We start from the raw sequence: 13907 nt of genomic DNA on the forward strand, positions 1-13907 counted from the left end.
GAGGCACAAAGCTATCTAAACATATATTGTACAGGGCGCCTGCATGGCTCAGTTAAGCATCTGCCTTTGGCTCAGGTCATGATCTCAGGGTCCTGGGACTGAGCCCCACCGGGCTCCCTGCTCAGTGGGAAGTCGGCTTCTCCCTCTTCCTTTACCCCCCACCCCGAGCTCATGCTCGCTCACTCTCTAAAATAAATAAAAGCTTTCAAAAATAATAAAAATAAAATGCCCAAATGGTTTTTAAAATATATATATACATAGTACAAATTCCTCTCAAAACTTGGGTTTCATCAGACTCCTCATGTTAATAATAAAATAGCAGCTAACATTTACTAAGAGCTTACAATGTGTTAAGCATTGTTAAAGTGTCTGATCAAAACTAAACCATTTAATTCAACAAAAATCCTATTTTATTTCATAACTTCATACTCATTTTAGAGATATAGAAGTAAGGCCAAACTGTTCCATAGCTTGCCCAATGTCAAAAAGCATGTGGCAGAGTTAGGATACTTTCTGTCCCTATCTAATCCTATACAATTTTAAAAATTTTTAATTTTTAACACTTATTATATGTTTACTTGCTAATTTGTTTTTCTCTATTTCCTTCTAATACAATGTAAGCTCCAACAGAAGTAGGGACTTGTTCCATTATGCTCACTGCTATATCCCCAATGCTTAGAAGCTCCTGCTCTCAGCCAATACTCCATAAATACTTGCTGAATGAATGCAGTGTAACAAAGACTCTGTTCTCTCACCATCATCATGCTGTGCTACTTTAATACTCCAAGAGCTTTACTTTCTTCCAATAAGCAAATGTACACTGGCCTCAAAACATTTGAAACCAAAGTGAACTGAAACTAATTAAAGCTGCAACCAAGCTCTGTTGAAGCTCAAATCTTTACTGGATCAAAATAATCAGCCCCTCATCCTAGCTGCCTAACAGAGTAAATGGCATAACCTTTCTCAGGGATAGAAAAAGAAAATACTAGTCTAATGTCTACAGTTCTTTTAAACACAACATCTAGTTTTGGATGAAAAATTATGAGACATGAGAAGAATTATGAAAATGTGACATAAAATCAGACCCCAAAAGATTCAAAGAAATAGATCTTTTAAAAATAACCAAATAAGCATTCTAGAGTTGAAAAACACAATATCATAAATTAAGAATTTAATGAATGACATACAATGGAGTATTTGTAACTATAAAAAGATAAATAAATAAGTAGACACATCTATGGAGTGATTTCCAAGATATACTGCTAAGTAAAAAAAGCAAAGCAAAAAAAGAGAATTTATATCACCCAAAACCCCATTAATTCCAGTTTCAACATGAGAAAAACATTAGACAAAACCAAACTAAGAGATTCTACCCAGGACCTAGCTAGCACTCCTCTAAACTATCAAGGTCATCAAGAGCAAAAAGAAAAAAAAGTAATGTGACCACAGGATCCTGGTACAAAAGTCATTACAGGAAAAACTGGTGAAATTCTAATAATGTCCACAGTTTAGTCAGCAATACTGTTCCAATATTAACATAAGAAGACTATGGGAAGCAACTCTTGATCGAAGACATTTACTGATCTGCAAGAAACTGGGCTGTGCATTTCATAGGGGGTGTACAGTAAGGTGGGAGAGGAGGAGGTAAGAGAAAGCAAAGCTGATGTCAGGCTGAGGTGAGAGATTTATTTTTTTTAATTTGTTTATTCTTTAAGTAATGTCTACACCCAACATAGGGCTCGAACTCACAACCTTGAGATCAAGAGTCACACATTCTACCAAGTGAGCCAGCCAGATGCCCCCAGAATGAGAGATTTTTTTTTTTTTTTTTTTTTTAAGATTTTACTTATTTATTCATGAGAGACACAGGCCGAGGGAGAAGCAGGCTCCATGCAGGGAGCCTGACATGGGACTCGATCTCGCGTCTCCAGGATCACGCCCTGGGCTGAAGGTGGCACTAAACTGCTGAGCCACCCGGGCTGCCCTAGAACAAGACATTTAAAAGAGATCCTTGGGGATCCCTGGGTGGTGCAGCGGTTTAGCGCCTGCCTTTGGCCCAGGGCGCGATCCTGGAGACCCGGGATCGAATCCCACATCAGGCTCCCGGTGCATGGAGCCTGCTTCTCCCTCTGCCTGTGTCTCTGCCTCTCTCTCTCTCATTCTCTCTCTGTGTGACTATCATAAATTAAAAAAAAAAATCACAAAAAAAAAATAATAAAATAAAATAAAAGAGATCCTTGCCACAGAGACTTGGGATGCTCTTGCCCCTGTTAAAGAGTAAAACTCTAGAGTAAAGACAAACTAAACTAAACGTGCCACTGTCTCACCCTCTGAAGGAGACTGTGGGAGTGTTGCCTTGGAGCTGAACAAAGGAGGTAGGGGACTGCAGGGCTGGATGAAAGTGAAATCTTTAATTAGTTGTAAACATAGGCAGGTACCTCCCGAAAATCTGGTCCAAGAAATCTCAAGCAATTCATTTACTTTAAGGGGGTTCTAAACAAATTGTATTCTCGGGCCTTAGCACAAGCAAACTCAATCCTCTTTCGAAGAATACAGCTTCATGCCAAGGCTTGGGAAATCCCCACAAATAAATTTTCAAAGTCAACAGAGAGCTATGCAAACAAAAGGAAATCAAGAAACATTGAAAAATACCATCAAAAACAACAGCAGAGGAGATCCACCAAGTCTCTACATACTAGAATTACCAAAGACAGATTATGATCAACATGCTTACTGTTCTTACAGGAATAAAGAAAATAGCTATGGTATGAAGAAAGATAAAAGAGGATAGGATTTCTAAACAAAACAAAACAAAACAAAACAAAAAAGGGACGCCTGGTTGAGCACTGAGTGTCTGCTTTCGGCTTGGGGCGTGATCCTGGAGTTCAGGGTCGAGTGTCTCATCGGGCTCCCTGCATGGAGCCTTCTTCTCCCCCTCTGCCTGTGTCTCTGGCTCTGTTTCTCTCATAAATAAATTAATTAAATCTAAAAAAAAAAAAAAAGAGAGAGAGAGAACAGGATTCACAAATTTACACTAATATATTTGAAAAGTTGAATAAAATGGACAAACTTCTGGAAAAATGTAACTTAATAAAACTGACCTAAGGAAAAATAGATAATTTAGACCTATAACCGTTAAAGAATTGAATCCATAATCAAAAATACTACAGAAAACAAAGTAACAAAATTCTTTTTTCAGGTCCAGACAGCTTCCATGGTCAGTTCTATTGATCATCCTAGAAAGAAATATACCAATCTTTTTTTTTTTTTTCTAGTTTGGAGTTTTTTTTTATATATAAATTTATTTTTTATTGGTGTTCAATTTGCCAACATATAGAATAACACCCAGTGCTCATCCCGTCAAGTGCCCACCTCAGTGCCCGTCACCCAGTCACCCCCACCCCCCGCCCACCTCCCCTTCCACCACCCCTAGTTCGTTTCTCAGTTAGGAGTCTTTCATGTTCTGTCTCCCTTTCTGATATTTCCTACTTATTTTTTTCTTCTTTCCCCTTTATTCAAAATATACCAATCTTATATAAACACTTCCATTAAAATAGAGGAAATATGTGAGAAGCAATACACTGTGACTCATACTATGAAGGCAACGTAACCTTGATCGCAAAATCTCATAAGGGCAGTACAAAGAAGAAAATTTACAAGCTAATTTCTCCCATAAATATAAATGAAAAAATCCTACATAAATTATTAATAAACCAAATTTAAAAACAAGAAGATACTTCATCATGACCAAGTTGTATTTATCCCAGAAATGCAAAGTTGCCTTAACTGTAAAATATAACAATATGCAGGGATGGAAATAAGACCACACATATGCACAGCCCTGTATTTTTGTGTACAACTACAAGAAAAAACATGTGAAAGATGAGCAAAAAAATTAATAAAAGTGGTTACAAATAAATAGTTGTTGGGGAAGAAACCAGGTGAAAAGGACAAAGGTGAGAGACTTTGAGACATGTGAACATAACTGATTTTTTTTACTTAAAAAGCCAATTAACATAATTTACTACATTAACATAGTAAAAGAGTAAAATCAAATGAACACCTCAAAAGATGCAGGAAAACCACTTGACAAAATTCAACATCCATTCAATATTAAGAAAAACTCTTAAATTAGGATTAAAAGGGAATTTTTCTAATCTGATGAAATATATCTGTGGGGTAAAAAATACTATCACATGTATGTATGAAATGTTGTAAATTATTCATCAATTAGAACAAGGCCAGAATACTCACTATCACTTCTATTCAACATTATATTAGATGTCCTATCTAAAGCAGTAAGGCAAGAAAAAGACACATATTAGGATTGGAAAGAACAAAAACTGTCCCTCTCTGCAGATAACTTGGTCATGTATGTCGAATGAATCTACACATTAATTATTAGAGTATTTGTGAGAATTCAGCAGACATCTTAACACAAAAATCAATACATAGAATTTAATCACATCCCTATATACGCTTAGGAAACAAAAATTTTAAATTTTTTACAATACATTAAAAATCTTAAGTATCCATGAATAAATTTCACAATGATGTACAAGATCTTTCAGAAAAAAAAATTATAAAACTTTATCATGAGGCAATTTAGATCTAAAAAATAATGCATCAGGGGATCCCTGGGTGGTGCAGCGGTTTGGCGCCTGCCTTTGGCCCAGGGCACGATCCTGGAGACCCGGGATTGAATCCCACGTCGGGCTCCCGGTGCATGGAGCCTGCTTCTCCCTCTGCCTGTGTCTCTGCCTCTCTCTCTCTCTCTATCATAAATAAATAAAAATTTAAAAAAAATTTAAAAAAAATGCATCAGAAGACTATATCTTATAATGGTGTTGATTCTCTATATACTGGTTTACAAACTCAATACAAAGAAGTTCTGCACGCTTTTTAATATAACTTTAGAGTATGCTTCTAAGAACTGTAAAAGGCCAAGACTGGCTAAGACACTCTTCTAGAAGAAGTTGCTCTACCAGACATTAAGACATGTTACAAAGCTATGGTAACTAAGAAAACATGTTTTTCACACAGAGATACACTGACAGATCAATGGTACAGAATAGAAGACCCAAGCAGCACATTCACAGGCATATGGACAGGTGGCACAGCAGATCCATGTAGAAAAGACAGGCTTTTCAATGAATGCTGCTAGAGCAATTGGCTACCTGTATAAGGAAAAAATGAAATGAGCCCCTACGTCCATTATAGGAAAATCAATACTAAGTGGAACAAGAAAGCACTAACAATAAAGGCAATTGCTGATAAATTCTACTCCATTAAAATGAAGAGCTTCTACTCAAGGCACAATTTTTATATATTTTTAAGGATTTTATTTATTTATTCATTAGAATACACAGAGAGGAGAGAGAGAGAGAGAGGCAGAGACACAGACAGAGGGAGAAACAGAGAAGCAGGCTCCATGCAGGGAGCCTGACGTGGGACTGGATCCTGGGTCTCCAGGATCACGCCCTGGGCTGAAGGAGGGGCTAAACCGCTGAGCCACCTGGGCTGCCCTCAAGGCACAATTTTTAAAAAACAGATCAGAAGATATTTGCAACCCACAGAAACAACAAAGAAGCCACAATGAAATATATAAACTTCTATAAATTAATGAGAAAAAGCCTAATTAAAAAAATGAGAAAAAAAAACAACTGAATGGAGCATTGCACAAAAGGAAAGATACAAAAGACACAAAAAGTCTTCAGTAACTAGAAGAATGCAAATTTGAACCACAAGAAGATTCCACACATATTCACAAAAATGTCAAAAATTTTAAATTCTCTAATAGCAAGCGCTGAAGATACAGAACAGGACTCTCATACACTCTTCCTGGCAACGCAAACTGGTACAACCACTTTGGAAAATAGTTGGCAGTATCTGGTACTATTTAAGATATACACAGTCTGTGCCAACAATTTCACTCCTAGGTTTACATTCCGTGTGAATATATGTAGACCTTCACCAGGAGACATGAATAAGAGTATCTGTATCAACATTTTATAAGAGGCAGAAACCTCAGAATCTGGAAGTCCCCAACTCATCACTGATAGAATAGGTGACTTGTAGCACAGTCATAAAACGGAATTCTACACAACAATGAAAATGAACAAACCACAGCTACCCACTGGATAAAATCTCACAAACACAATAATGAAAAAAAAATGAAAAGAATGCATAGTACAACATTAACTGAATCAAACTCAAACAAGTTTAGGAATCCATACATATGTGGCAAAAATATAGAGATAAGCAAGGAAATATCACCACAGAAATCCAGAAAATGGTTACCTGTGGGGAAGGGAAATGGTTATAATTGGAAAGGGCACAGCTCTTCAATACTGCTACTAATATTGTGTCTTAATCTGGGTAGAGGTCGCATCAGAATCTGCTTTGTAATTCTGAGTTAGCCTGTACTTATATTTGTATACACTTTGTGCATTTTACAATAAAAAAAGGGAAAAAGCTCAACACAGGAGATCTTCATTAACAAAGTATTTGTTATCCTAAGGCCAGTCATTGCAAGACAGCTTTAGGGGAGTTAAGAGTTGTCATAATAATGACAACATTCACTGATGAACTGGTCACTCTGCTCAAGCTTCCTCCGGGGTGAACTCCAGCAACTCCCCTCACGGACTACAAACACCCACAGATAGATAAAAGGCAAATCACTTGCAAGCTCGTTGGCTGAACGAATATTTATTGACGTCTACGACTTTCCAAAAACACTGTTCCAGGGGATCTGCAAGGTCCAAGATATATAAAGGTCCCGCCCTCAGGCCAAAGATGGAAGACAGAGGAACTCCCATTCCCATTCCAAGTTCGTCTCCAAACCTCTCAGCCTCCTTTGCAGACAATGATCACAAAGGAAGACCCTAAAAGGCAGGGGGCATGGGAGGGTGGGGGCACCTGGGTGGCTCGGCGGTTGAGCATCTGTCTCGGCCCAGGGCGTGACCCCGGTGTCCTGGGATCGAGTCCCGCATCGGGCTCCCTGCATGGAGCCTGCTTCTCCCTCTGCCTGTCTCTGCCTCTCATGAATAAATAAATAAAAATCTTTAAAAAAATAATAATAATAAGGCGGCACTAGGGGCACATATGACTTTTTTTTTCAAGATTTTATTTATTTATTCATGAGAGACACACAGAGAGGCAGACACAGGCAGAGAGAGAAGCAGGCTCCATGCAGGGCGCCCGACGTGGGACTCGATCCCGGGTCCTCAGGATCACGCCCTGGGCCAAAGGCAGGCGCTGAACCGCTGGGTGATCCCCCACATATGACTTTAACACCGAAAAGACCACCTGGAGCTGGGGGTGGGGGAGGTCTCCCTTCCCTACGGAGGAACCACCTGCTTGCCTCGGCCTGGCTGCACCACGGGTTCCCATGGTTTCAGGTAGGCAACGGGACGGCCTTGGCAAGAGGTCCAGGCGCTCTGGTCGCAACGGGATGACACGCTGCGGCGGCACCAGCTTACGCGGACGGGGTCCGACCTCCCGAGGAACGCTTAACCGGGATCCGGAGACCGGGGCCTTTGCACCTTTCCGGGAACGTTGTACCGGAGGCTTTGTGCTTACTTCGGTTTCCCCGGGGGTCAGGGGCCAGAAGCTCATCTGGTTCTCAAAGGGGCTCCGCCAAAAGGAGGGTGTGAGCAGCACGGCTCCCGGCGGGGTCGTGGCCGCGCGAGCCGAAGCCCAGGTGGGTGCCCTGCCCTGCAGGCCTGCGCCCTGGACGCGCGGTACTTACTCTTAGCTCCTCGAAGGCTTCGTCCAGGGTGGACAGCTGGTGGCCCTGGTGGGTCCCGATGACGGGGCACAGGACGCAGATGAGCTGCCTATCCTCCTGGCAGTAGGTGCTCAGGTCGAGCCCGTGGTCCGGACACTTCCGCTTGGCCACTCTCTCCGCCTCCATCTCTATCTCGGGGTCAAACTCGCTTTCCGCCTCGGTTTCTCCCTCGGCCTCGGACTCCCCTTCCGCGTTGTCGTCCTCGGCGTCGCTGTCTTGCTCGTCCTCCATGTCCTCCTCGCTGTCCTCCTCGCTGTCCTCCTCGCTGTCCTCGTCCGTCCCGCTGTCCTCTTCGGACTCGCTGTCCTCGTCCGACTCGCTCTCGAGGTCCCGCTCATTCTGCACGTGGTTCCGCCCCGGGGCCTCGGCGCCGTCCTTGGCGCGGCTCGCGGGCCGGGCGGGGGCGGGGGCGGGGGCGGGGGCGGGGGCGGCGGGGGCGGCGGGCAGGTGCACGTACCGGGCCAGGTGGTGGCCCGGGAACCTGTGGCGGTGCGCCTCGGCGTGGCGGGGGCAGTAGCAGAAGGCGCACTCGCGGCACACCTGCTCGGCGCCCGGGGCCTCGTCGGGCTCGCACTCGTCACACGTGCCGTCGTGCGGCAGCTCCTCGAAGGCCGCGCCCACGCCGGAGGCCATGTGGCTGCGCTGGCGCGGCCCCCCAGGCCGCGGGCCCCCCGAGCGGCCTCCTCCCCGCCCGCCGCTGTGCGTGCGGGCCTCGCGGCGGGTCCCGGGCCGCGCTCCCCGCCGCCGAGCGAGGGCCCTCCCGCCCGCTCGCCGCGCACTGCGCTTCCGCCGGCGGCGCGGGCACTTCCGGCGCAGCGCCCCCGTCGGCCCCCGCGGCCCCCGTCGGCCCCCGCGCCCCAGCGCCCCCGTCGGCCCCCGCGCGGCGCGCCGCCCTGCCTCGCGCTGTCTCCCCCTCCCTGCAGCACCACCCCCCCCCCCCCCCCCCGGCCCCGGCGAGGTCTCCGCGCCGCCGGCCCCGCCGCCCCGGTTCCGCTTTCCTTTTCCTCCCCGTCAGCGGCCTCCTTTCACTTCCTGAGTCACTTAAAGCGGCCAGGGCCCTTTTCCGCGCTCCCCCGGGCGGGGAGGGGGCGCCCGGTGGCCGCGGAGGGAGGGGGAGGGCGACGGGGAGGATGGAGGCGGCCGCCGGGCAGGTGCACGCGGGGGTCCAGCCTCCCTGCGCCTCCAGCGCCAGGTGCACGCGGGGGCCTTGCCTCCCTGAGCCTCCAGCGCCAGGTGCACGCGGGGATCTAGCCTCCCTGAGCCTCCAGCGCCAGGTGCACGCGGGGGCCTAGCCTCCCTGAGCCTCCAGGGCCAGGTGCACGCGGGGGTCCAGCCTCCCTGAGCCTCCAGCGCCAGGTGCACGCGGGGGTCCAGCCTCCCTGCGCCTCCAGGGCCAGGTGCACGCGGGGATCTAGCCTCCCTGAGCCTCCAGCGCCAGGTGCACGCGGGGGCCTAGCCTCGCTGAGCCTCCAGAGCCAGGTGCACGCGGGGGTCCAGCCTCCCTGAGCCTCCAGGGCCAGGTGCACGCGGGGGTCCAGCCTCCCTGCGCCTCCAGCGCCAGGTGCACGCGGGGGGTCCAGCCTCCCTGCGCCTCCAGCGCCAGGTGCACGCGGGGGCCTTGCCTCCCTGAGCCTCCAGGGCCAGGTGCACGCGGGGGTCCAGCCTCCCTGCGCCTCCAGGGCCAGGTGCACGCGGGGATCTAGCCTCCCTGAGCCTCCAGGGCCAGGTGCACGCGGGGATCTAGCCTCCCTGAGCCTCCAGCGCCAGGTGCACGCGGGGGCCTAGCCTCCCTGAGCCTCCAGCGCCAGGTGCACGCGGGGGTCCAGCCTCCCTGTGCCTCCAGGGCCAGGTGCACGCGGGGATCCAGCCTCCTTGAGCCTCCAGGGCCAGGTGCACGCGGGGGTCCAGCCTCCCTGCGCCCCTCCAGCGCCAGGTGCACGCGGGGGGCCTTGCCTCCCTGCGCCTCCAGCGCCAGGTGCACGCGGGGATCCAGCCTCCTTGAGCCTCCAGGGCCAGGTTTACGCGGGGGTCCAGCCTCCCTGCGCCTCCAGCGCCAGGTGCACGCGGGGGTCTAGCCTCGCTGAGCCTCCAGCGCCAGGTGCACGCGGGGGTCCAGCCTCCCTGCGCCTCCAGCGCCAGGTGCACGCGGGGGTCCAGCCTCCCTGCGCCTCCAGGGCCAGGTGCACGCGGGGATCTAGCCTCCTTGAGCCTCCAGGGCCAGGTGCACACGGGGAGGTCTAGCCTCCCAGGTGTCCTGCACGGCGCTGGGCCTGAGTGGTGGCCGCCCTTAGGGCTTTCAGAGGGCGCCCCTGGAGAAGGCTCATGGTCGTCCTCCCAGGCTCCAGTCGGGCTGCGCAAACACGTTTTTTCGATCCGCAGCAATACTACGCTTTGCCTATTTGCAAAGTCTGTTTGCATTCCTGCTTCTTAGGGGCCTCGGCCTCTCTAGGGCAGCAGCCTCTCCCTTTTTCTTCACCTTTTTCCAAGCTGAGACGGCAGGTGATGATTTGTCCAGTGAGAGCTCCATGGAAGGAAACCGCCTAGATGCAGGCTGGGCTCCGAGAGAAATGAAGGGACTGTCACTTATTATCCGATACCCCAAGGGCCAAGAACCGGCCCAGACCTTTTTTTTTTTTTTTTTTTTTTAAGATTTTATTTATTTATTCATGAGAGACAGAGAGAGAGAGGCAGAGACACAGGCAGAGGGAAAAGCAGGCTCCATGAAGGGAGCCCGACGTGGGACCCGATCCCGGGTCTCCAAGGTCACGCCCTGGGTCAAAGGCTGCGCTAAACCGCTGAGCCACCTGGGCTGCCCCCGGGGTCAGATCTTTTGGCGGCATTTTAAGAGCTGGTTTTGGAACATCCACTGCCTGAGCGCTCGTAAATCCTGGTACTACGACCTGTTGGCTTTAGGGCCGTGGGGACGTCCGTTAATTGATCATTCCCGTTTTCCACCTTTTAGAAAGATAGGTAGAATGGAAATAATGGTAATATCTACCCAAAGGGGCTCGTTGGTGGATGACAGTAAAGGTGCCCACCTTCTGGAAGTATTCGCTATGTTTTAACTAGGATTACTGGCACGAATTGTTGTATTTAGTGCATATAATGACCCTTTGCAGGAAGTGTTAAGCATTTTTTTAAAAAGATTTATTTAGAAAAAAAAAATTTTTTTTTTTAAGATTTTGTTTATTCATCGTAGACAGAGAGAGAGAGGAAGAGACACAGGCAGAGGGAGAAGCAGGCTCCATGCAGGGAGCCTGACGCGGGACTCGATCCCAGGTCTCCAAAGTCACGCCCTGGGCCTAAGTCGGTGCTAAACTGCTGGGCTACCCGGGCTGCCCAAAAAGAGTAATTTAGGTAATCTCTACACCCTACATGGGGTTCAACCTCACCCCAAGATCAAGAGTCACAGGCATCACTGAGCCAGGTAGGCACCCCTGAAACATGTTCTTAACACATCAGGCATTGTTGGGTGGCTGCTGGTAGTGTAAGCAACCCCTACACCCACCCCATATCTTTTGTTCTTTTATTTAGGAGCTTTTGTTTTGTATTTAGGAAAGGAAAAGGGCATTCCGATCTACTCCAGGGAGAGGCTGAAGTGTGGTTAAGCAATGTGAAGGGGAACGGGATAGTGTTTGTGTTCCATCGATTCCCTTTGGTAATTTTGAGCTAGAATTTCCATATGATTTTCACAAAAATGCCGGGGTGTGGGGTGTGGTAAAAACCAAATAATTCTTAATGTCTCCACGTATATAGTGTATACTTAATCCGTGTGCAGCTTTTGTCAAAGATTTGTGTTTTTGAAATCTTTGGTTTTTTTAACCTCAGAACAACTCTATAGAATGTGGGGTGGGGAGGTGGGGTGGAATCAGAAGGTTTGTTTTGTTTCCATTCCATGTGCATCTCTATTTTCTCCAGTTCATTTCTTTGGAAATTATTTCTCTGCATTTGAAACAGGGATTGATGCACCATTCTGGAAAAGAAAAAATTCAACAAATGTCAACTCCTATTAATATATACCTCATGAATAGTGTTTCTTGCTTGGTTATTTCCACCACCCCAGGCTTAAAATTAAGGAAATAACAGCCTATACAAACACCATGATATCACATTGAGAGAATATTTTTTCAATGAAAACAATTTTTTAATGTCTTAACATTTTCGTGTCCAGGGTGTTGGGTGAGGAAAAATGGGTGTCTTTTTGTTGTCTTGTTGTTGTTGTTTGTTTGTTCTTAATTTTATCTGCCAGAAAGTGAAAAGATTCTACTGTGCTACTCAGTATCTAACAATTCACAGTCTTTCTTTGAACCCTTTATGGTAAGAGGATCTTAGAGGCAGAAGTTGATGGAATGGTTAAAAAGGGACTTCATAAAGCTCTGGTAATGAGGTGTTATAGGGTCAGTGAGAATGACCTCTGCACAAAAATCAGAATGGTTTGATTCCCCAGGAATCTTTGGGAGCATCTAGAGATAGAAATCTTGTTATATTAATCTTATTATTACATAGAAAATTACCTCAAAAAAGTAGCAGCTCTTTGCACGGTCCTAGGGCTTATTTTTGACTGGAAACCATTTCTTCATTTTAGCATTATTCATCATCTAGAGAAGATAGGAATTTTCAAGTCTAGCAAGTTCTAGATTTTTCTTTTTAGTCCTTCTCTAGATTTTCTCTTTCTTCACACAGTTTGCTGTAATAAGGAAGAAGACATCAGTCAGCACCTTCAACACTCAACCTGGAAATGTACTTAGCTAGAACATTAAATTACTTAGACACATCTTCTCCTTTCCGTGTTCCTACAGGTGACAGTGTTGCTAAACTTCCTGCCACGACATTACGGGGCCCCCTTTCCTCCTGTCTTCAATAACATTTTCCTTATTTCCCCTTACCCCTTCATCTACAGCTTTCTCAAAAGCCATCAGGATTGTACTCACAGTTTCTTCCAGACTTTGCAGGCTTTCACTGACGCTCTACCCCAAGTCCTTCCAACTTCTCCCACCGCCCAGTTCCAAAGCCGCTCCAACGCTATAGGTTTCTGTTACAGAAGCACCTCACTCTTCCTAATAAAGTATGTATTCATTATAAACTTGTGTAGAACACATCACCCCAGAACTTTGAATCATCTTAGGGGGCTGTCTTACTGGCATTGGGGCCATCTTTCTATTATGGTTATCAACAACTGGAAGTCGTCTCCAAGATGTTCAGCAGGCAGCAGGCACTCATTGCTACTCCCGTGGAGAGCAGGGCAGCTTGCATTTGACACTGGCTGGTGAGCATGTATGGGACCTGTAGAAATAAATGTTGTATTCCTAAAAGAAACGAGAGTCTGTTAATTTTTGTGGGTGGTGGCTCTTCAGTTATTAGACATTTGAACTCTATACACATAAGGAAACCTATGTGCAGAGAGGAAAAGAAACTTGTTAAAGGTTACCCAACCAAGAGGTGGTCTGGTTGGGATTCAAACTCAGATCTGACTCCATCTTACCATATTCACCTGTGGTATAAATAGGTGATAACTACTTCCCAGTAACCTTACCTGTCTTTCCCTTCCAGCTGTGAAGTCAGTTTCTACCCCCTTCATCTATTCTAAAGAGATGGGCTGGGTTTAGAGGATACATAATATAGTATGTTTAATTTCAGAAAAGAAAAAAAAAAAACATCTTAAAGAGATTGCAGTGGAATTTCTAAGTCCACGCTTCAGGGAAGTTATTTGCAACTCCTCAGCTGGTCCCATTCTTACGTAATTAGACTGTCACCTTAGTGACTGATTTCATTCCTCCTGCCCCAAGCCCCTGAGATCACCTAATTCTCATCTCATGCTGTTATCATATTAGCCAACATCTTATCCTATTAAAGTCAGTGCAGTGAAATATGATATCCCCTGGCCAATCCCAACCCTGCCGAAATGAGAGACAGAGAGAGGCAGAGACACAGGCAGAGGGAGAAGCAGGCTCCTCGAAGGGGGCCCGACATGGGACTCAATCCCAGGAACCCAGGATCGTGCCCTGAACCAAAGGCAGATGCTCAACCGCTGAGCCACCCAGGGGCTCCTTCATCCAGTTCTGATGAGTGAATGGTTCACTACTTATTAATATTATAATGCCCTAAACACCTCTACCCC

The 13907-nt window shown here is 46.8% G+C and overlaps 1 protein-coding gene and 1 long non-coding RNA gene across 5 annotated transcripts in view; both read right to left on the reverse strand.

Annotated features, from left to right (window-relative positions):
* TRIM44 (tripartite motif containing 44) overlaps nt 1-8524 on the reverse strand; it is a 108790-nt gene extending 100266 nt beyond the window's left edge. For 2 of the 4 annotated variants that reach the window (XM_049096796.1, XM_025452482.3), the window contains exon 1: nt 7751-8522. In XM_049096796.1, the coding sequence (XP_048952753.1) occupies nt 7751-8422 (672 nt within the window). In that variant the 5' untranslated portion in view covers nt 8423-8522. Of the gene's footprint in view, nt 1-7750 lie in introns of all 4 variants that reach the window. The other 2 variants (XM_025452481.3, XM_049096795.1) reach the window with 2 other exon arrangements.
* A 2459-nt stretch (nt 8525-10983) lies between these two features.
* Nucleotides 10984-13497, reverse strand: LOC112663479 (uncharacterized). The gene is made up of 3 exons (XR_007403763.1): nt 12721-13497; nt 12304-12476; nt 10984-11762 (listed from the first exon to the last, which is right to left on the reverse strand). It is a non-coding gene; the product is annotated as an uncharacterized LOC112663479 (long non-coding RNA).
* Between the last annotated feature and the right edge of the window lie 410 nt (nt 13498-13907).

This window comes from Canis lupus, chromosome 18, assembly GCF_003254725.2.
Source record: "Canis lupus dingo isolate Sandy chromosome 18, ASM325472v2, whole genome shotgun sequence".
Classification (NCBI taxonomy): domain Eukaryota; kingdom Metazoa; phylum Chordata; class Mammalia; order Carnivora; family Canidae; genus Canis; species Canis lupus.